This window comes from Saccopteryx bilineata, chromosome 6, assembly GCF_036850765.1.
Source record: "Saccopteryx bilineata isolate mSacBil1 chromosome 6, mSacBil1_pri_phased_curated, whole genome shotgun sequence".
Lineage (NCBI taxonomy): Eukaryota > Metazoa > Chordata > Mammalia > Chiroptera > Emballonuridae > Saccopteryx > Saccopteryx bilineata.
The window spans coordinates 36,211,497-36,225,907 of NC_089495.1; the positions used below are offsets into that span (position 1 = coordinate 36,211,497).

General features: G+C 49.6%; 1 protein-coding gene across 3 annotated transcripts in view; it reads right to left on the reverse strand.

Annotated features, from left to right (window-relative positions):
- Nucleotides 1-2,161: 2,161 nt before the first annotated feature.
- Nucleotides 2,162-14,411, reverse strand: part of TFDP1 (transcription factor Dp-1) — a 53,707-nt gene continuing 41,457 nt past the window's right edge. For all 3 annotated transcript variants that reach the window (XM_066235740.1, XM_066235739.1, XM_066235741.1), the window contains exons 6-12: nucleotides 13,319-13,484; nucleotides 12,729-12,872; nucleotides 12,138-12,206; nucleotides 9,285-9,436; nucleotides 8,186-8,352; nucleotides 7,004-7,082; nucleotides 2,162-3,319 (exon numbers count right to left, since the gene is read on the reverse strand). In XM_066235740.1, the coding sequence (XP_066091837.1) occupies nucleotides 3,172-3,319; nucleotides 7,004-7,082; nucleotides 8,186-8,352; nucleotides 9,285-9,436; nucleotides 12,138-12,206; nucleotides 12,729-12,872; nucleotides 13,319-13,484 (925 nt within the window). In that variant the 3' untranslated portion in view covers nucleotides 2,162-3,171. The remainder of the gene's footprint in view (nucleotides 3,320-7,003; nucleotides 7,083-8,185; nucleotides 8,353-9,284; nucleotides 9,437-12,137; nucleotides 12,207-12,728; nucleotides 12,873-13,318; nucleotides 13,485-14,411) is intronic.

A 14,411-nucleotide genomic window follows, 5' to 3' on the forward strand; every position in this document is an offset into this window, starting at 1 on the left:
TCTTACACTACCTGTAACAGTCACGTCTTTCCTGATAAAGGTGGGGGGAGGGAATCAAACAATTCTTCTTTAAAAATCTTTTTAGCCTGACCTATGGTGGCGCAGTGGATAAAGCGTCGACCTGGAAATGCTGAGGTCGCCGGTTCAAAACCCTGGGCTTGCCTGGTCAAGGCACATATGGGAGTTGATGCTTCTAGCTCCTCCCCCCTTCTCTCTCTCTGTCTCTCTCTCCTCTCTCTCCCTCTCTGTCTCCTCTCTAAAAATGAATAAATAGCCCTGGCCGGTTGGCTCAGTGGTAGAGTGTCAGCCTGGCGTGCAGAGGTCCCGGGTTTGATTCCCGGCCAGGGCACACAGGAGAAGTGCCCATTTGCTTCTCCACCCCTCCCCCTCTCCTTCCTCTCTGTCTCTCTCTTCCCCTCCCGCAGCCAAGGCTCCATTGGAGCAAAGATGGCCCAGGCGCTGGGGATGGCTCCTTGGCCTCTGCCCCAGGTGCTAGAGTGGCTCTGGTCGCGACAGAGCGATGCCCCGGAGGGGCAGAGTATCGCCCCCTGGTGGGCAGAGTGTTGCCCCCTGGTGGGCGTGCCGGGTGGATCCCGGTCGGGCGCATGCGGGAGTCTGTCTGTCTCTCCCTGTTTCCAGCTTCGGAAAAATACAAAAAATAAAAAAATAAAAATAAAAATGAATAAATTTAAAAAAATTTAAAAACTAAAATTAAAAATCTTTTTAAAGCTTCCATCGCAAGTCAGAGACATTATAAAACAATGTCAAGGAGGGGTTGTCACCTGAGAACAAGCACGGTGCCAGGACGTATGTAGGTAAGATACACAGGTGTCACAAGGTGACAGAATCTACAAACTACAGGTAACTGCAAACGGCAGTTCCTCTTCCTTTCACCAAGCGCAAGCCCCTCCCCCAACCTCCAGAAACTCTCGTGAAGTCTGCAACTCTAGGCCTTTTTAAACAACTGAAGTGAGAATGTTCTGGGTGAACACACCTGCTCTCAGCAAGTGTCCCCTGCTTTCCGCCCAGTGCTGCTGCCAGCAGAGCGACACGGAGAGCTCCGCACAGCCACTGGGCGGGAACGTCAGCCAGCCCGAGACCCAGGATTAAACAGGGTTTGAGGAGAGTCAAAACCCTGAAGTATTCCGGGAGGCCAACTGAATCACCTATTTGTCGAGCATCTACTACACAGGATACTAGCAAGTGTTCCTCACTGCTGATACTAACAGTAAAAACTTTGAGTCACCTCATGCTGTATGTCAGAGGTCAGGTATGTCATGATTACATTGGAGGTCAGATGTCCTTTCTTACCTTATGATCTTCTTTTGCTGAAAGTCAAACCCATAAAATCTGTTTCGACTTTTGAGGACTCAGGAGAAAGGCAAGAAACAAATTCTCGACCCTGGAGGTTGGCTCAGTGGATAGGGCATCAGCCCGGTGTACGGTTTGATTCCCAGTCAGAGCACATAAGAGAAGCAACCACCTGTTTCTCTCCCCTTTCCTCTCCCCTTTCTCTCACTCTTCCCCTCCTGCAGCCAGTGGCTCAATTAATTCGAGCACTGTCCCCCAGACACTAAGGATAGCAGGTTGATCTGAGCATCGGCCTCAGGCGCTGCAGATAGCTCAACTGATGCAAGCGCCAGCTCTACCCAGGGGTTGCCAGGGAGATCCTGGTTGGGGCACATGCTGAAGTCTGTCGCACTATCTACCCTCCTCCTCTCACTTAAAAAAAAAAAAGAAAGAAAGAAATTCTCTCACCCCACCGGCCACAGGAGAGAAGGTATCGCTTTGGTCGGTGTCCACTCTGACATCCTTCTCTGGCCCCTACTGCCCTCAGGAAGCCGCAGGGCAGCTGAGGGGCCCCTGGTGGGGTCCAGCCCACCACTCCAGCGGAAAGCGAGACTAACAGGGTAAAATAACTTCCAGACAGCAATTCTGAATTACAGAAACACAGAGCTTGTTTAAAATGCCCATGCGCGTTTTATTAATAAAAACTAACAGTGCCAAGTTAAACAAGTCAAACAATTAAAGTCTCTTTATATTCCATAAAATATTACAGAAAAGTTTATTTGTGTTTCAATAAAAAGACTATTGTTTTAGAACAGGCAGCTAACAGCAACTGTGCAGTTAATGGTTCTTTGTGAATAAATTTTAAAAGAAGCTACTGCCTGTCCTGAAATTCCTTTATCTTTTTATAAAAAAAGAACTATTAAAAATGATTGACAAATTTTGAGTTAAAAAACTGTTAAAACATTCTCTATATTTAATTTCAACTTTATATAATAGATTACAGGAAGATGCTTACGAAACAAATACAACATTTGTTTCAGTACATGTCTTTAAATGATAGACTTATAAGTATGTAAACAACTATATAATAAAAAGTTTCCAAATGCTGCCTGTAAGAAATCAGGCAAATTTTACCATAAGCAATAAACCATTCCAAGCTTTCCAGACAGTTTTCATAGCTGCACCAGCATGGCAGTACACTTACCAAACAAAAACAATAACAAACACACAAAAAAAGAACTTTGCAATATGTTTGCTGCAACATAGACCAAAAAAAAAAAAAAAAAAGTAGAGACTTAATGGATTCAAACAATCAATATAACTTAAGGGACAATAAAGTCATCCTAAGATTTATGGGGCTTTATGTTGAAAAGCAGAACTTTGCCATTGGCTTGGTTCTATGGACGCCACAGAATTGAACAAATTGGAACCTGTCCTGAAGCCTCACGCTCCGCCAGCAGGTGGCGCCACCCACAACATGCTGCAAATACGTGGCATTCGGAGTGGCCTTGACAGGACGTCGATGTTTCCGATGATGCAGAAGGAGTACAACTTCTTCAGCAAACTCAGCAAGAATTGGTAAAGGGCCAAAAGGAATTCTGAACTTGAAAAAAAATAGAAAATGGAAACAAAAAATCCTAGAAAGGTAAATAAAAGCCCTGCATCAGCACGCTGGAACCAACACACACACCGCAGCCCGTCCTAAAAGACCCTGCAGAAAACAGCCCTTGCTTGCTTATCCGAGGTGCACATCAAATTCAATAGCTTACCAATATCTTCTTGGGAGGAGGCCAAAAAGAAACAGAAAAGCCCACATTAAGAAATGTCTGTCTTCCCTACACGTGTATTCCTGAAGCTGAACGTGACCTGAGAGGGCAGGCATCAGTCTTCCTCGTCGTTTTCATTGTACTCCTCGTCCTCGTCCTCGTCCTCCCCGACGTAGGACACCGGAGTCTCCACCCTGGACCCGCTGTACTGGGACCCACTGGAGCTCGTGGCCAGCATCCCGTCCGCACCGTTGGTCAAGTCACTGCAAGGACAGGAGGTGACACAAGGGAGTCAGCGACGCCTGTCTGCGGCCCACACCAGAGACAGGCCAGGGCTCCAGGGAGGTTTGGGTGTTTAAATTATAAAAACAAAAACAAAGGGTCACACATCTACAATACAGAATCCCAACAGTGTTGTTAATTTCACCCTTTTCATACCCTCTTCCAGCTTCGTCCTCGTGACCATAACCAGTGAAGCGAGGGGGATATCGGCAAGGCCGTGATAGTTCGTCTCCCCCCATTTATTACATCAGAGACAAAGTCCCAAAGGGCACCAACCGAAAAACCATTAGGTCCTGTTTTCTACTCCTTTTACTTATGAACTCTTTAATCTCCAGGAAGGAGGCGGAAAAACAATTAGGAAAAAGGGGCTCCAAGGATGACATGGGACCCTCCAAAGCAAGGCTCCCTGGACAACAGTGTGTGAGAGGGTGCCCAGGGAGTTCTGTGTGCGTGCACATATGTGTACGGGTGTTCACATTTTGTGCGTGTTATTGTGTATTGTGTGTGTACCTGTGTGATGGCATGTGCATGTGTCTGTGCATGTGTGCATACTTGTGTAAATCATGTCCCTAGGTCCCTGGAAAGAGCCCAGGAAGCTGAGCTGTGACAGGTGAGCCCCACTCACACGCTCTCTCTACAACCTCTACTTCCAAGAAGACTTCAAGGACCCACAGCTTGTACAGTTTTGTGAAATGTCATTTGCTGAAAGTTAGTAGGGCTGGCCCTGGGCAGGGACCTAGGGTCCAAAGGGGTAGGGGAAACTGCTGGACTGCACAGCCCACGGTCCCTGGGTGGGCGTCTGCATTATGCTCCTGGGAGTTCACCAGGAACACGTGAAAATCTTTGGTTCTCACAACTGAGGGGTTGGGCACTGGCATCTGAGGCTGAAAGTATTATCCAAACAGCCCACAAGGCGTAGGGCAGCACCTACAACAAAGACTTGTCTGGCCTGACCAGGTGGTGGCTCAGTGAATAGGGCGTCCGACTGGGATGTGGAGGACCCAGGTTCGAGATCCTGAGGTCGCCAGCTTGAGCGCGGGCTCATCTGGTTTGAGCAAAGCTCACCAGCTTGGACCCAAGGTTGCTGGCTCGAGCAAGGGGTTACTTGGTCTGCTGAAGGCCCGCAGTCAAGGCACATATGAGAGAGCAATCAATGAACAGCTAAGGTGTTGCAACGCACAACAAAAAACTAATGATTGATGCTTCTCATCTCTCCGTTCTGTCTGTCTATCCCTGTCTATCCCTCTCTCTGACTCTCTCTCTGTCTCTGAAAAACAAAACAAAACAACAAAGACTTGTCTAGCCCAATATATGTCAATAGCGTGATAGGCAAGACCGTGGCCTAAAATGGTGAGAGATTTTAAGAGCTGGGGTCCTGGTGAAAGACCCCTAGGCTCAGCTACCACCCAGCATCCTAGTACAAAGTGAATCAGATATGAAGGGCTAATTATCATCCCAGCACACCAACAGGTGATGGCCCCCGCCGGCCACATGGAGGAGAAACAAATGACCATTTCCACTATGAATTATAACTTGCTCAGGCTATGGTCAAAAGAAATTCCAATTCCTTAGCATTTGAGTTGAGCATCAAGAAAAGGTATTCTAAGAAACAGCAAGTATTAAAAGGATACCAACTTGGAACTTAAAATTAAAAGCATCCAGATTCTAGACTCCAAGAGGTCCATCCTCCTGTGACTACACAGAGGCTTGGAGTCCCCGCCAGGAGGCGTTTCACCCAGTAAACCCACTTAAAGATAACAGGATGTGAAAGTGTCACAACTGCATTGGAAATATGGTCATTGAACACGTGAAAAAGAGGGAGTTAGGGGGCACAAAAAGTAACAAGTGTTGCTTTACTTCAGCGATATGGATCAGGCCTGACCTGTGGTGGCGCAGTGGATAAAGCGTTGACCTGGAACACTGAGGTCACCGGTTCAAAACCCTGGGCTTGCCTGGTCAAGGCACATATGGGAGTTGATGCTTTCTGCTCCTCCCCCTTCTCTCTCTCTCTCTCTCTCTCTCTCTCTCTCTCTCTCTTCTCTAAAATGGAATAAATAAATAAATAAAAAGATATGGATCAGGAGTCCTAAAGCCTGTGCAGCAGCACGGAAACCTACCCCAGGCCAGAACTGCAATATATTGCAACATTAAGAAATATTTTTATGAACATAAAACCATGTGCATAGATTTTAATACCTTTTACTGGTATACATTAACACTGTACAGTAAAAACTATTAAATATTACATCTGGAAAATCACCCTAGCAAAACAAGTCATAAAGGGTGAAAATTTAGCCTTAAAGCTGCTCTTGGCAGCTTTTCTTGTAACTGGGAACCACCTACGTGTTCAACAAGGGAGGGCCATTCCGTCAATTATCGGGCCTTCATTAACTAATGTATCATGCCACCATTAACTTTGGCTTCTCCTCTGAAAGGGTAATGGTTTTCTGCTTCCCTCTATAAAAATTGACACGAGTCTCTGAAAACGTCACCAATACAGTAAAATTTCATCAAGACGAAAGATTAGAAAATACCCAAATGCCACCTCTAGGAATAACCAATGTTCAGCATTTTCAGACTGACCCCTACATACACACAGAGCAGAGCAAGAGGCTTCGAGTTAAAAACTGAGCTGACCTCTGTCAAAAACTGACCACGTGCCAGTCACCTACCAAGGACTTCGCCACCTCACAAAGCCCTGCGGCAGATCAGTGACTAATCCGTCGCCAGCCCCATCTCACCCGAGTAGGCTAGGCTGCTGGCCTGGGGCTCGCACCCTCACTGCCCACGCGTGACTCACGCGAGCCACTCAGAAACCCAAAGCGCCCCGTTCGATGGCCACAGAGCTCTGCACTGGAGGTGGGTGCATACTGCGACTCTTTACATCAACCCCATTTTGTTGGACCTCCAGGCTGCTAATCTCTCATATATTTTTAGAAATTAAACACTTTTTAATACTTAAAATTAATATAAAGTTAATATGCACAAAATATTAATACAGTACAATATAAAAGTTAATAAAACCATTGTTTGTCAATACCTAATGCTGAAATTATCTTCTATTTATCTTTAAAACATTAAAAGAAATACTTAGGGATGAGATAGTTCTTTTCTGTGGATTGCTAGTCAGAGATTAAATACACATTAATTTAAAAATAAAGCTTCAATAACAGAATAAATACACACAATAAAAAGTAACAGAATAAATACACCCAATAAAAAGTAAAGTGAAAAAACCACGGAACAAAATTATATGTACATTGTGACCTCAAGCATGTTAAAAGAAACAGGAAAAAATGATTGAGAACTAATCTATCACCTAGCCTCCCAGCATTGGGGTTCGGGTGGTTTCTGCCCCATTTCACTGTGTGTGACTTTCTAAAACATAAAAACCATGTATTACTTTCAATTTTTAGGGTGAAGAAGCCAGTAATAAGCTTCCTTCCTTGCCAGGGACAAGCCATGGGCGTGTCAAGTGTGCTTGGGCTGGCAGGGGGCGCTAAAACCGCGCCCAGGGGTGGGTCCCCCTGTCCGCAGTGCGTACAATTCTGATCAGCCGAGGACCTGAGGTTGTTTAAAGGAAAGCTGAGGTGGGAGGGGGGTTCTGTTGCCAGGTGATGAGGCAGCCCCCCTGCCCACCCATCCCAGCCCAGAACTGCAGTCACCTGGCAGAAAACCTTGTGCCGTTAGAGGTCGAAACCGATGACGTGACGAATACACTGCCGAGTGATCCCTGAGCCATTTCTGAAAAGAGAAAGAAAGTGAAGCAAACGTCACGAAGCAGAGGCCACAAGAAACCGAGACACTCATGCTGAAACAAGGTGGCCGAGGCCTGGACACCTCAAACCTGCCCCGCGTTTTCTGCGCCGGGTCACCCGCCAGAGAGCAGCCCGGCTCACCCAGCGTGCGGGCACTGGGCCCGTCCTCTGTAAGAAGGCACAGCGTCCCTCATGTATGCGTCGTCACCAAGGACAACAAAGCTGTGCCACTGAAACTTAATGTCATGGAAAAGCAGAAAGCAAAAACTGAGAGAGGGTGGCAAGTCCGATCTCTGCTCCCGTCCTGGGGATGGCCATCGGCACCAAGAAGAGTTAAACAGGCCGAAGACTTCAATGACACGCCCGCTGGGCTGACTGGCAGGCGGCTCGAAGGCAGGAAGGAGCCGGTTTCACTGGACGGTTGAGGGCAGAGGCCCGCGGGTTCTGGACAGCTCAGCAGCCCCGAGCCCACTCCAATGCGATGGCTTCTGGGGAACAAATCCACACCAGAGTGGGGGCAGCCGGGGCAGCTTTCCTACCCACAAAGTCCCTTTCCATCTGAGGCCAGGACCTTTCTCAGCAGGGGAGTCACCAACACAAAAGCCAGAGGACCTGAGGTGAAAAGCTCACCAAGCAAACGCTCCCACGCTCTGGCCATCCGTAACTGGCACAGAACATCAATATTCTTGGTCACTTGGCTACAGTGACCAATCAACTACCTAAGGAGAAACATCCACGCCTATTAGACTCCTCAAAGAATTTCAGTGTCTTCCTTTTTGGGGCCCTGCCTAGAAGGTGACATCATGACTTAACACCTTTATCACGTAAGCTCCATGGGCAAACTCACAAAACTCCACTTAGGAACTCCACTGACCACGTGTCCCAGCAGGCAAGGGCCCAGCCGGACGGCCATCCCGCTGACCACGCCCAGACCCGCAGTCCCCAAGGCCCTCCCACAGCCCACCTGTCCCCGTTCACGGGACTGTACCCCTGAGCCAACCTCGGCAGGGGCGGTCCGGACACCCGGGGGTCTGGGGAACCGTCCTCACTCTAGCCGCTCGGCCGCCGCGGTCCCGGGAGCCCACTGACCTGTCACATAGGGTTCCAGTGCTTTCGGCACCAGACTTCTCGCCACCTTCAGGTCCTCGGCGGAGCAGCTGCCGGACTCCAGCCCGTAGGCCATTCCCATGCGCTTCAGCACTTCTATGTCATCGTGGATTTCAAAAGTGTTGTCGAAATTGAACAGATACTCGAATCTGGAGGAGAAAGCCCCCATTAGGAAAGTGCTGTCTTCAGGGCGGAGATGGCACATGCGGTTCAGGGGCCCAGAACCTTCCTCAGATGCCCTTTCATCCGGTGTTTTTATAAAATTCATCATCTCATAAACAATGACCCGAGAGACTCGGGCAGCACCACTCGTCACCATCGAGGCTCTGCGGGCACATCCCCGGCAGGCAGGCTGTCCTGCCCACGGCTCGGGCCGCCTGCCCCACAGCACCAACGGTGAGCTCTATCCACCGGTTGTGCTACACTTGAACAGCTGTCTTAGTAACAGTCCTAACAGGTGTGGGTTATTTGCCTTTTAAAAGAAAGGTGCATTATCAGGAAAAGAAGCAGCAAATTTCTAAATGAATTATGCCAAAGACTATGTTTAATAATTACAGGTACTGCCCTGGCCGGTTGGCTCAGTGGTAGAGCGTCAGCCTGGTGTGCAGGAGTCCCGGGTTCGATTCCCGGTCAGGGCACACAGGAGAAGCGCCCATCTACTTCTCCACCCCTTCCTCTCTGTCTCTCTCTTCCTCTCCCGTAGCCAAGGCTCCATTGGAGCAAAGTTGGCCCGGGCGCTGAGGATAGCTCTGGGGCTTCTGCCTCAGGCGCTAGAATGGCTCTGGTCAGAACAGAGCAACGCCCCAGATGGGCAGAGCATCGCCCCCTGGTGGGCAGAGCATCGCCCCCTGGTGGGCATGCCGGGTGGATCCCGGTCGGGCGCATGCGGGAGTCTAACTGCCTCCCTGTTTCCAACTTCAGAAAAATACAAAAATAAATAAATAAATAATAATAATAATAATTACAGGTACTTATATAAATAAATTAACCAGCTATGAACACCACTGACTATGGCCTTCTTCACTTCTGACTTGAGACTCACAGCTAAGAGCATGGGGCCAATGGACAACCTACTACCTACTTGTCATTAGAAATGCTGCAGTCAATGACAGTCTTCTTGCTGGTGTTCACGATGATGAAAGGCAGGTGGATGACAGAGTTGGGCGGGGGTGGCCGGCTGGCCTGCTGCTCTGCCTGGCGGTTTCTCTGCACCAGATTCTTGAAGGCAATTTGCTAAAAAAGATGAGCCATCAACACAGCACTCACACCGGTTGCCATCAAACCTAACTCCTTCTCCCCAAGCACCCTTACCACCCTCCCCGAAGCCCACAAGACAGCAAGAGGGTCTGGGCCCCCTCTGGAGATCAGAGAAAACAGCTGTGGGCTGAAGGCCCCAGTGAGCCACCCAGCAAGGAAAACGCATCCTGAAAAACCACATCCCCCGAGAATGGAGACTGCAGAGACACTGGCACTCACACCATTGAGCCAGAAACACCCTCGCAGAGAAGGATGGAGGGAAACACATCGGCTCTGGAGGTTACAGTCCTCCTGTCCCTCTCTGGGGAGAGGGCCACGAGTGCCCACGCCTGTCCCATCCATGTGTCACGGCCTTAGAAGGCAGACGGTCAGTGTGGACCTGTAGCTTCCCGGGAAAGCAGAAAGGCTCGATGGGCCTGCTGGCAAAGGGAGTCTCCTCTGCGGACCTGGGTCCTTAGGCCTAACGCCCAAAGCCAGGGCCTCAGGCCCCGAATGATGTTTACCTTCAAGATAATGTTCTTGCTGTTAATGGAAAGCCAGGAAGATGCCCTCCCTCCCCAGCCAACCTCTGCCTAGCTGCCCGCGCTGGGACCCAGGGGCTCGAGGCTTACTGGGAAAGAGGCAGCGATTTGGGTTTTTGTTTGTTTGTTTTTTTTAAAGTAGCTACAAAGTGCTATGGATACAGAAAAAGAGAACAGTTCATGCTTGGGGCAACTGAGCAGAACTTGGGAGTCAGGAGGGGCCACGGCCTGGACAACCTTCCCTCCCAGCAAGAGCTGTGACCATTTACTTGCTCTTCCATTTCCCAGGCCTCCACCGCCCCCCGCAGCTCTGTGACCACTTCTCCCCCTGCTAAAGCACCCCCCAGCTGGTCTCTCAGGGACAGGATCCTAGGCACTTCTTCTAAAGGCACCAGAGTAACTGAGGCTAGGGTTAGGCACCCCTGTGCTGAGCATGTCTGGTCTGGGTGAGACAAACTCCCTTTGCGGTGGTGCCCGGGCCCCGCTGGACGCTGAGGCAGATGCCCCAGGCCCCACAGTGACCCCTCCTGGCCTTTTCCACTGTTCTGAGATCTCCCAACCTTAGCAACTAGGCCTGTTCTCAGACCGCCCCACTCAACACTTCCTCCCAAGGGCCTCACTTGCTGCCACTGCTTCTAACATCCCCAGCCCTCTGGTATTTGGACACACGTTCCCAGAGCTCCCCAAAGGCCTCCAACCTGACCACAGGGCCATGGCCTTGCTACTCTTGGGGTCTATAAACATCTCAACAAATAACTGCTGCCAAGCCATCCTTCCTTTTACTGACCAACCACCACTTCTGCTGGCAGCTGGCGCCCACGACCCAGGCGGCACCCCCAGCACTAGGCTGCCTCAGTCCAGGGACCAGCCACTCCCTCTCCACCAAGATCCTTACACACGTGTTTGAGTATTTGCTTCTGACCCAGAATACGCATCCCCAGGACCCTAAGGAGCGAGGCTGATGGTCAGGGAGACCTCTGCAGGCCAGGGGATGGCAACACAGCGCAGTGACCGCGTGTGTCTGACAGGCCAGGAAATGCGTGCACTGACACATTTTCATTCACCACGTGTATCTGAGAGACGACAGAAAGGGGGCACTGATGCAAGTTCTCTGACCAGGTGTGCTGACCTCTGACCACATGTGTTGACCTCTGACTAGTAACTAACAAGACCCGTCTCAGGCTCACTCTGTATCTCACATCCCCAGTCTGTGGTCTGGTACTCAGAACTCACCTCATACACAGCCCACAAAGTTTTTACATGCTCCCTGGAGCCATCCTTCCTGCCATTTAGACACTTTGTGACAAGTGACACACACGCTCCCATTGTCACGCTCACACATGCATGCTCACACACGTGCTCTCACAGGCTCACATATAGCACTCACAGCATGCACTTACATATCTCTCTGGCCTTAGTCCCACTCACACATGCATGCTCACACGTGCTCTCACAGGCTCACATACAGCACTCACAGCATGCACTTACATATCTCTCTGGCCTTAGTCCCACTCACACATGCATGCTCACACATGTGCTCTCACAGGCTCACATACAGCACTCACAGCATGCACTTACATATCTCTCTGGCCACAAGGCCTCTATCCTTGAGAATGCATGTCACTGACATATGCACAAGAAGAGCCTGGTGAATATTTACAAAATTCACATTCAAAATCTCAAAGTAGAGATTTTATTTACCACATAGGAATAGAATAAACTGCAAGATACTGCTGGTGAGAAAAAAACTTAATTAGTAGAAAATATTAGGTCCTGGCCGTTCGGCTCAGTAGATAGAGCACCGGCCCACGTACAGACGTCCCAAGTTCGAAACCTGGTCAGGGCACACAAAAGAAGTGACCATCTGCTTCTCTCCCCCACTTCCTCTTTCTCTCCTTCTTCCCCTCCTGCAGCTAGTGGCTTGACTGGTTCAAGCATCCGCCCCAGGCACTAAGGATAGCTTTGTCAGTCTGAGCATTAGCCTCAGGCACTAAAAAGAGCTCAGCATTGGCCCTAGACAGGGGTTGCCAGGTGGATCCCTGTTGGGGCACATGTGGGAGTCTACCTATCTCTCCTCCTCTCACTTAAAAAAAAAAAAAAAAGAAAGAAAACAAACATTAAAATTACCTTGCCTCCAAAGATAAGGATTTCATTACCTGTAGAATAAGTTCTTGAAGCTGAGACTGTTTCTGTTTTATTCTTTCAAGTCTTCTTTGTCTCTCTACCTTCAAAAATAAGCCACCAATACAAGTCATCACGATTTGTTTAATATAGCAAAGTTTAAATCCCATATCAACACAATGTCACCTAAGTAGGTTGTCCTGACCCTAACGGTGGGAAAACAGACCAATCTGGAACATGACACGCGCAACAAGACACAGGCAAGTTTTCCTTCAATCCCACATTCACATGTTCTTCTCCCATCTTCCCTCATTTTCTACAAATGGCTATACTTTTAAAATCCCACAAGCCTGGATTCAGAATTGACCTACACCAGAGTTCACTCACTGCCCTCGACTGGGCCGCCTGCCCACCCCAGTGAGGGTCTGCAGAGCCCGCACACACTGAACAGGCCACCAATGTCAGGTGAGGAAAAAACTCTGGAATCCAGGGTCAGGTCCATCCAGCTGGTCCAGACCAGGCCCAGACAGCACAGACCCTCAGCAGGCACCAAGGCTGCAAACACAAACGCCTGCTCTGGGGCGCATCTACATGGACACACAGACTGTACAAGATCATCGGTGTACCTCTAGATTCTGACATTCCTGAGCTGAGTTGGTAGGCAGACCAATCCACTTGATTTCCTTCTTCTCCTTGGAGATGATGTTCATGGCCATCAGCACATTTAAGGCATCATAGACTCGCCGTCTTATGTTCTTCTGGTCATAAGCCTGAGGAAGATGAAGTGGGAGTTTTCCAAACAACCCAGGACAACTCACAGACCAACGTTAAACGTTAGGCCCTGAACTCCGAGAAGCGCACCATCGACTGGCCTCGCGTGGTGTAAACCCACTGCAGCCGCGCCTGGCATCGCTCCTAACATGCCCCCTCTGAAGTGGCTGGAGCCAATGACGCAGGCCGGGCCGGGCCAGGCCAATGGACATTCCTGTAGGGGAGGTCGCCCAACAGGCAGAGCCAGGGCCAGAGCCCACGTACAAAAACATTTGGGGATGATGGGGCATCACGCCAGCAAATGGGTCAGGAAACCTTTCTTTGTACCATTCCGAAAACCTCTCTGTATGTCTGAGGTTGTTTCAAATAAAAACAGAGTGGGCGGCGCAGTGCTGGGGCGTTCTGCCACTCTGAGCCTCTCCGTGCCTGCGCTGCGAACACTTACGGACTCGTTTGGTAAGATGTGATTATCGGCGGCGCTGAACTCTGCGACCAGCTCGTCGGCCACTTCGTTATAGGACGTGGTTCCCTTCCTCTGCACCTTCTCACAGACCTTCATGGAGAAGTGTCTCAGGCCCTTACCGTTCTTCTCTCCTTTCCTGTTGCGTTTCCTTCAAAAATACAAAGGAGGAGTAACGCCCTTAGCATGCTTAGAGCCAGCCTTCACAGAAGACTAACGTTTACCTAGAAGGGCTAACCAACTGCCCAAGGGCCCCGATCCCGCCGGGCCGCAGCTCATGCAGACGGGCCGCCGGGGGATCCGGCTCTGTCTCCAGAGGGGACTCTCAGCACCGTCCATGGTGTCCCGTGTTTCCTTTCCTTCTTTAAAGGCCAGACCTCACATCTGTATCTTCAACTCTCAGGAAAAATGGGGCAGACACTCAAAAGGACAAGACCCAGTGTATATCTGATGGGTAGCAATACAATAAACACTGCTTCTTAAAAAGATGCCGACCAACATCAGAGATTATGAAAGTTTTACTACACATTTAGGAATTTTCAGGGCAAATCTGAGCAGGTTAACAGACAAGGTGATGCTGAGACCTTGACGGCCATGTAGCAGCAGGCGCCAAATGCTTAAGCCCAGAGTGTGCTTCAGATCAGGAGTGAACCCAAACGTCTGAACTCTTTAAGTCACCAAGTCAGGGGAAGGGTCGCTCTGAGTTTCTAACTGGATAAATTTGGGGGACTGATGATTTTTCCTTGAAAACCAATATGGACACGATTCTAACAGTTTTGTTTTTGTCAGTGTTTAAAGAAAGTCGCACAACTGACCTTCGAGTAAAATCATTTCAAATCGATTTGCTTTACTGGAAGAAAGAATCCAAGTGGCAGTGCGGTGGGGCCGTCCAGCGGGAGCACCACCATGCCAGGGCCAAGTTACAGTGAGCTGCAGCAGGTGAAGCTGCTGTGAGAGCTGTCACTTTACACACTGCCCCTGACAGCTCCTTTCCGGTGCAGACAACGGAAAGTGTCAAAACTACCACTCCTCTTCTTCCGCCGAGAGCTGACCACACCTTACAGTGGAGCAGAGCATC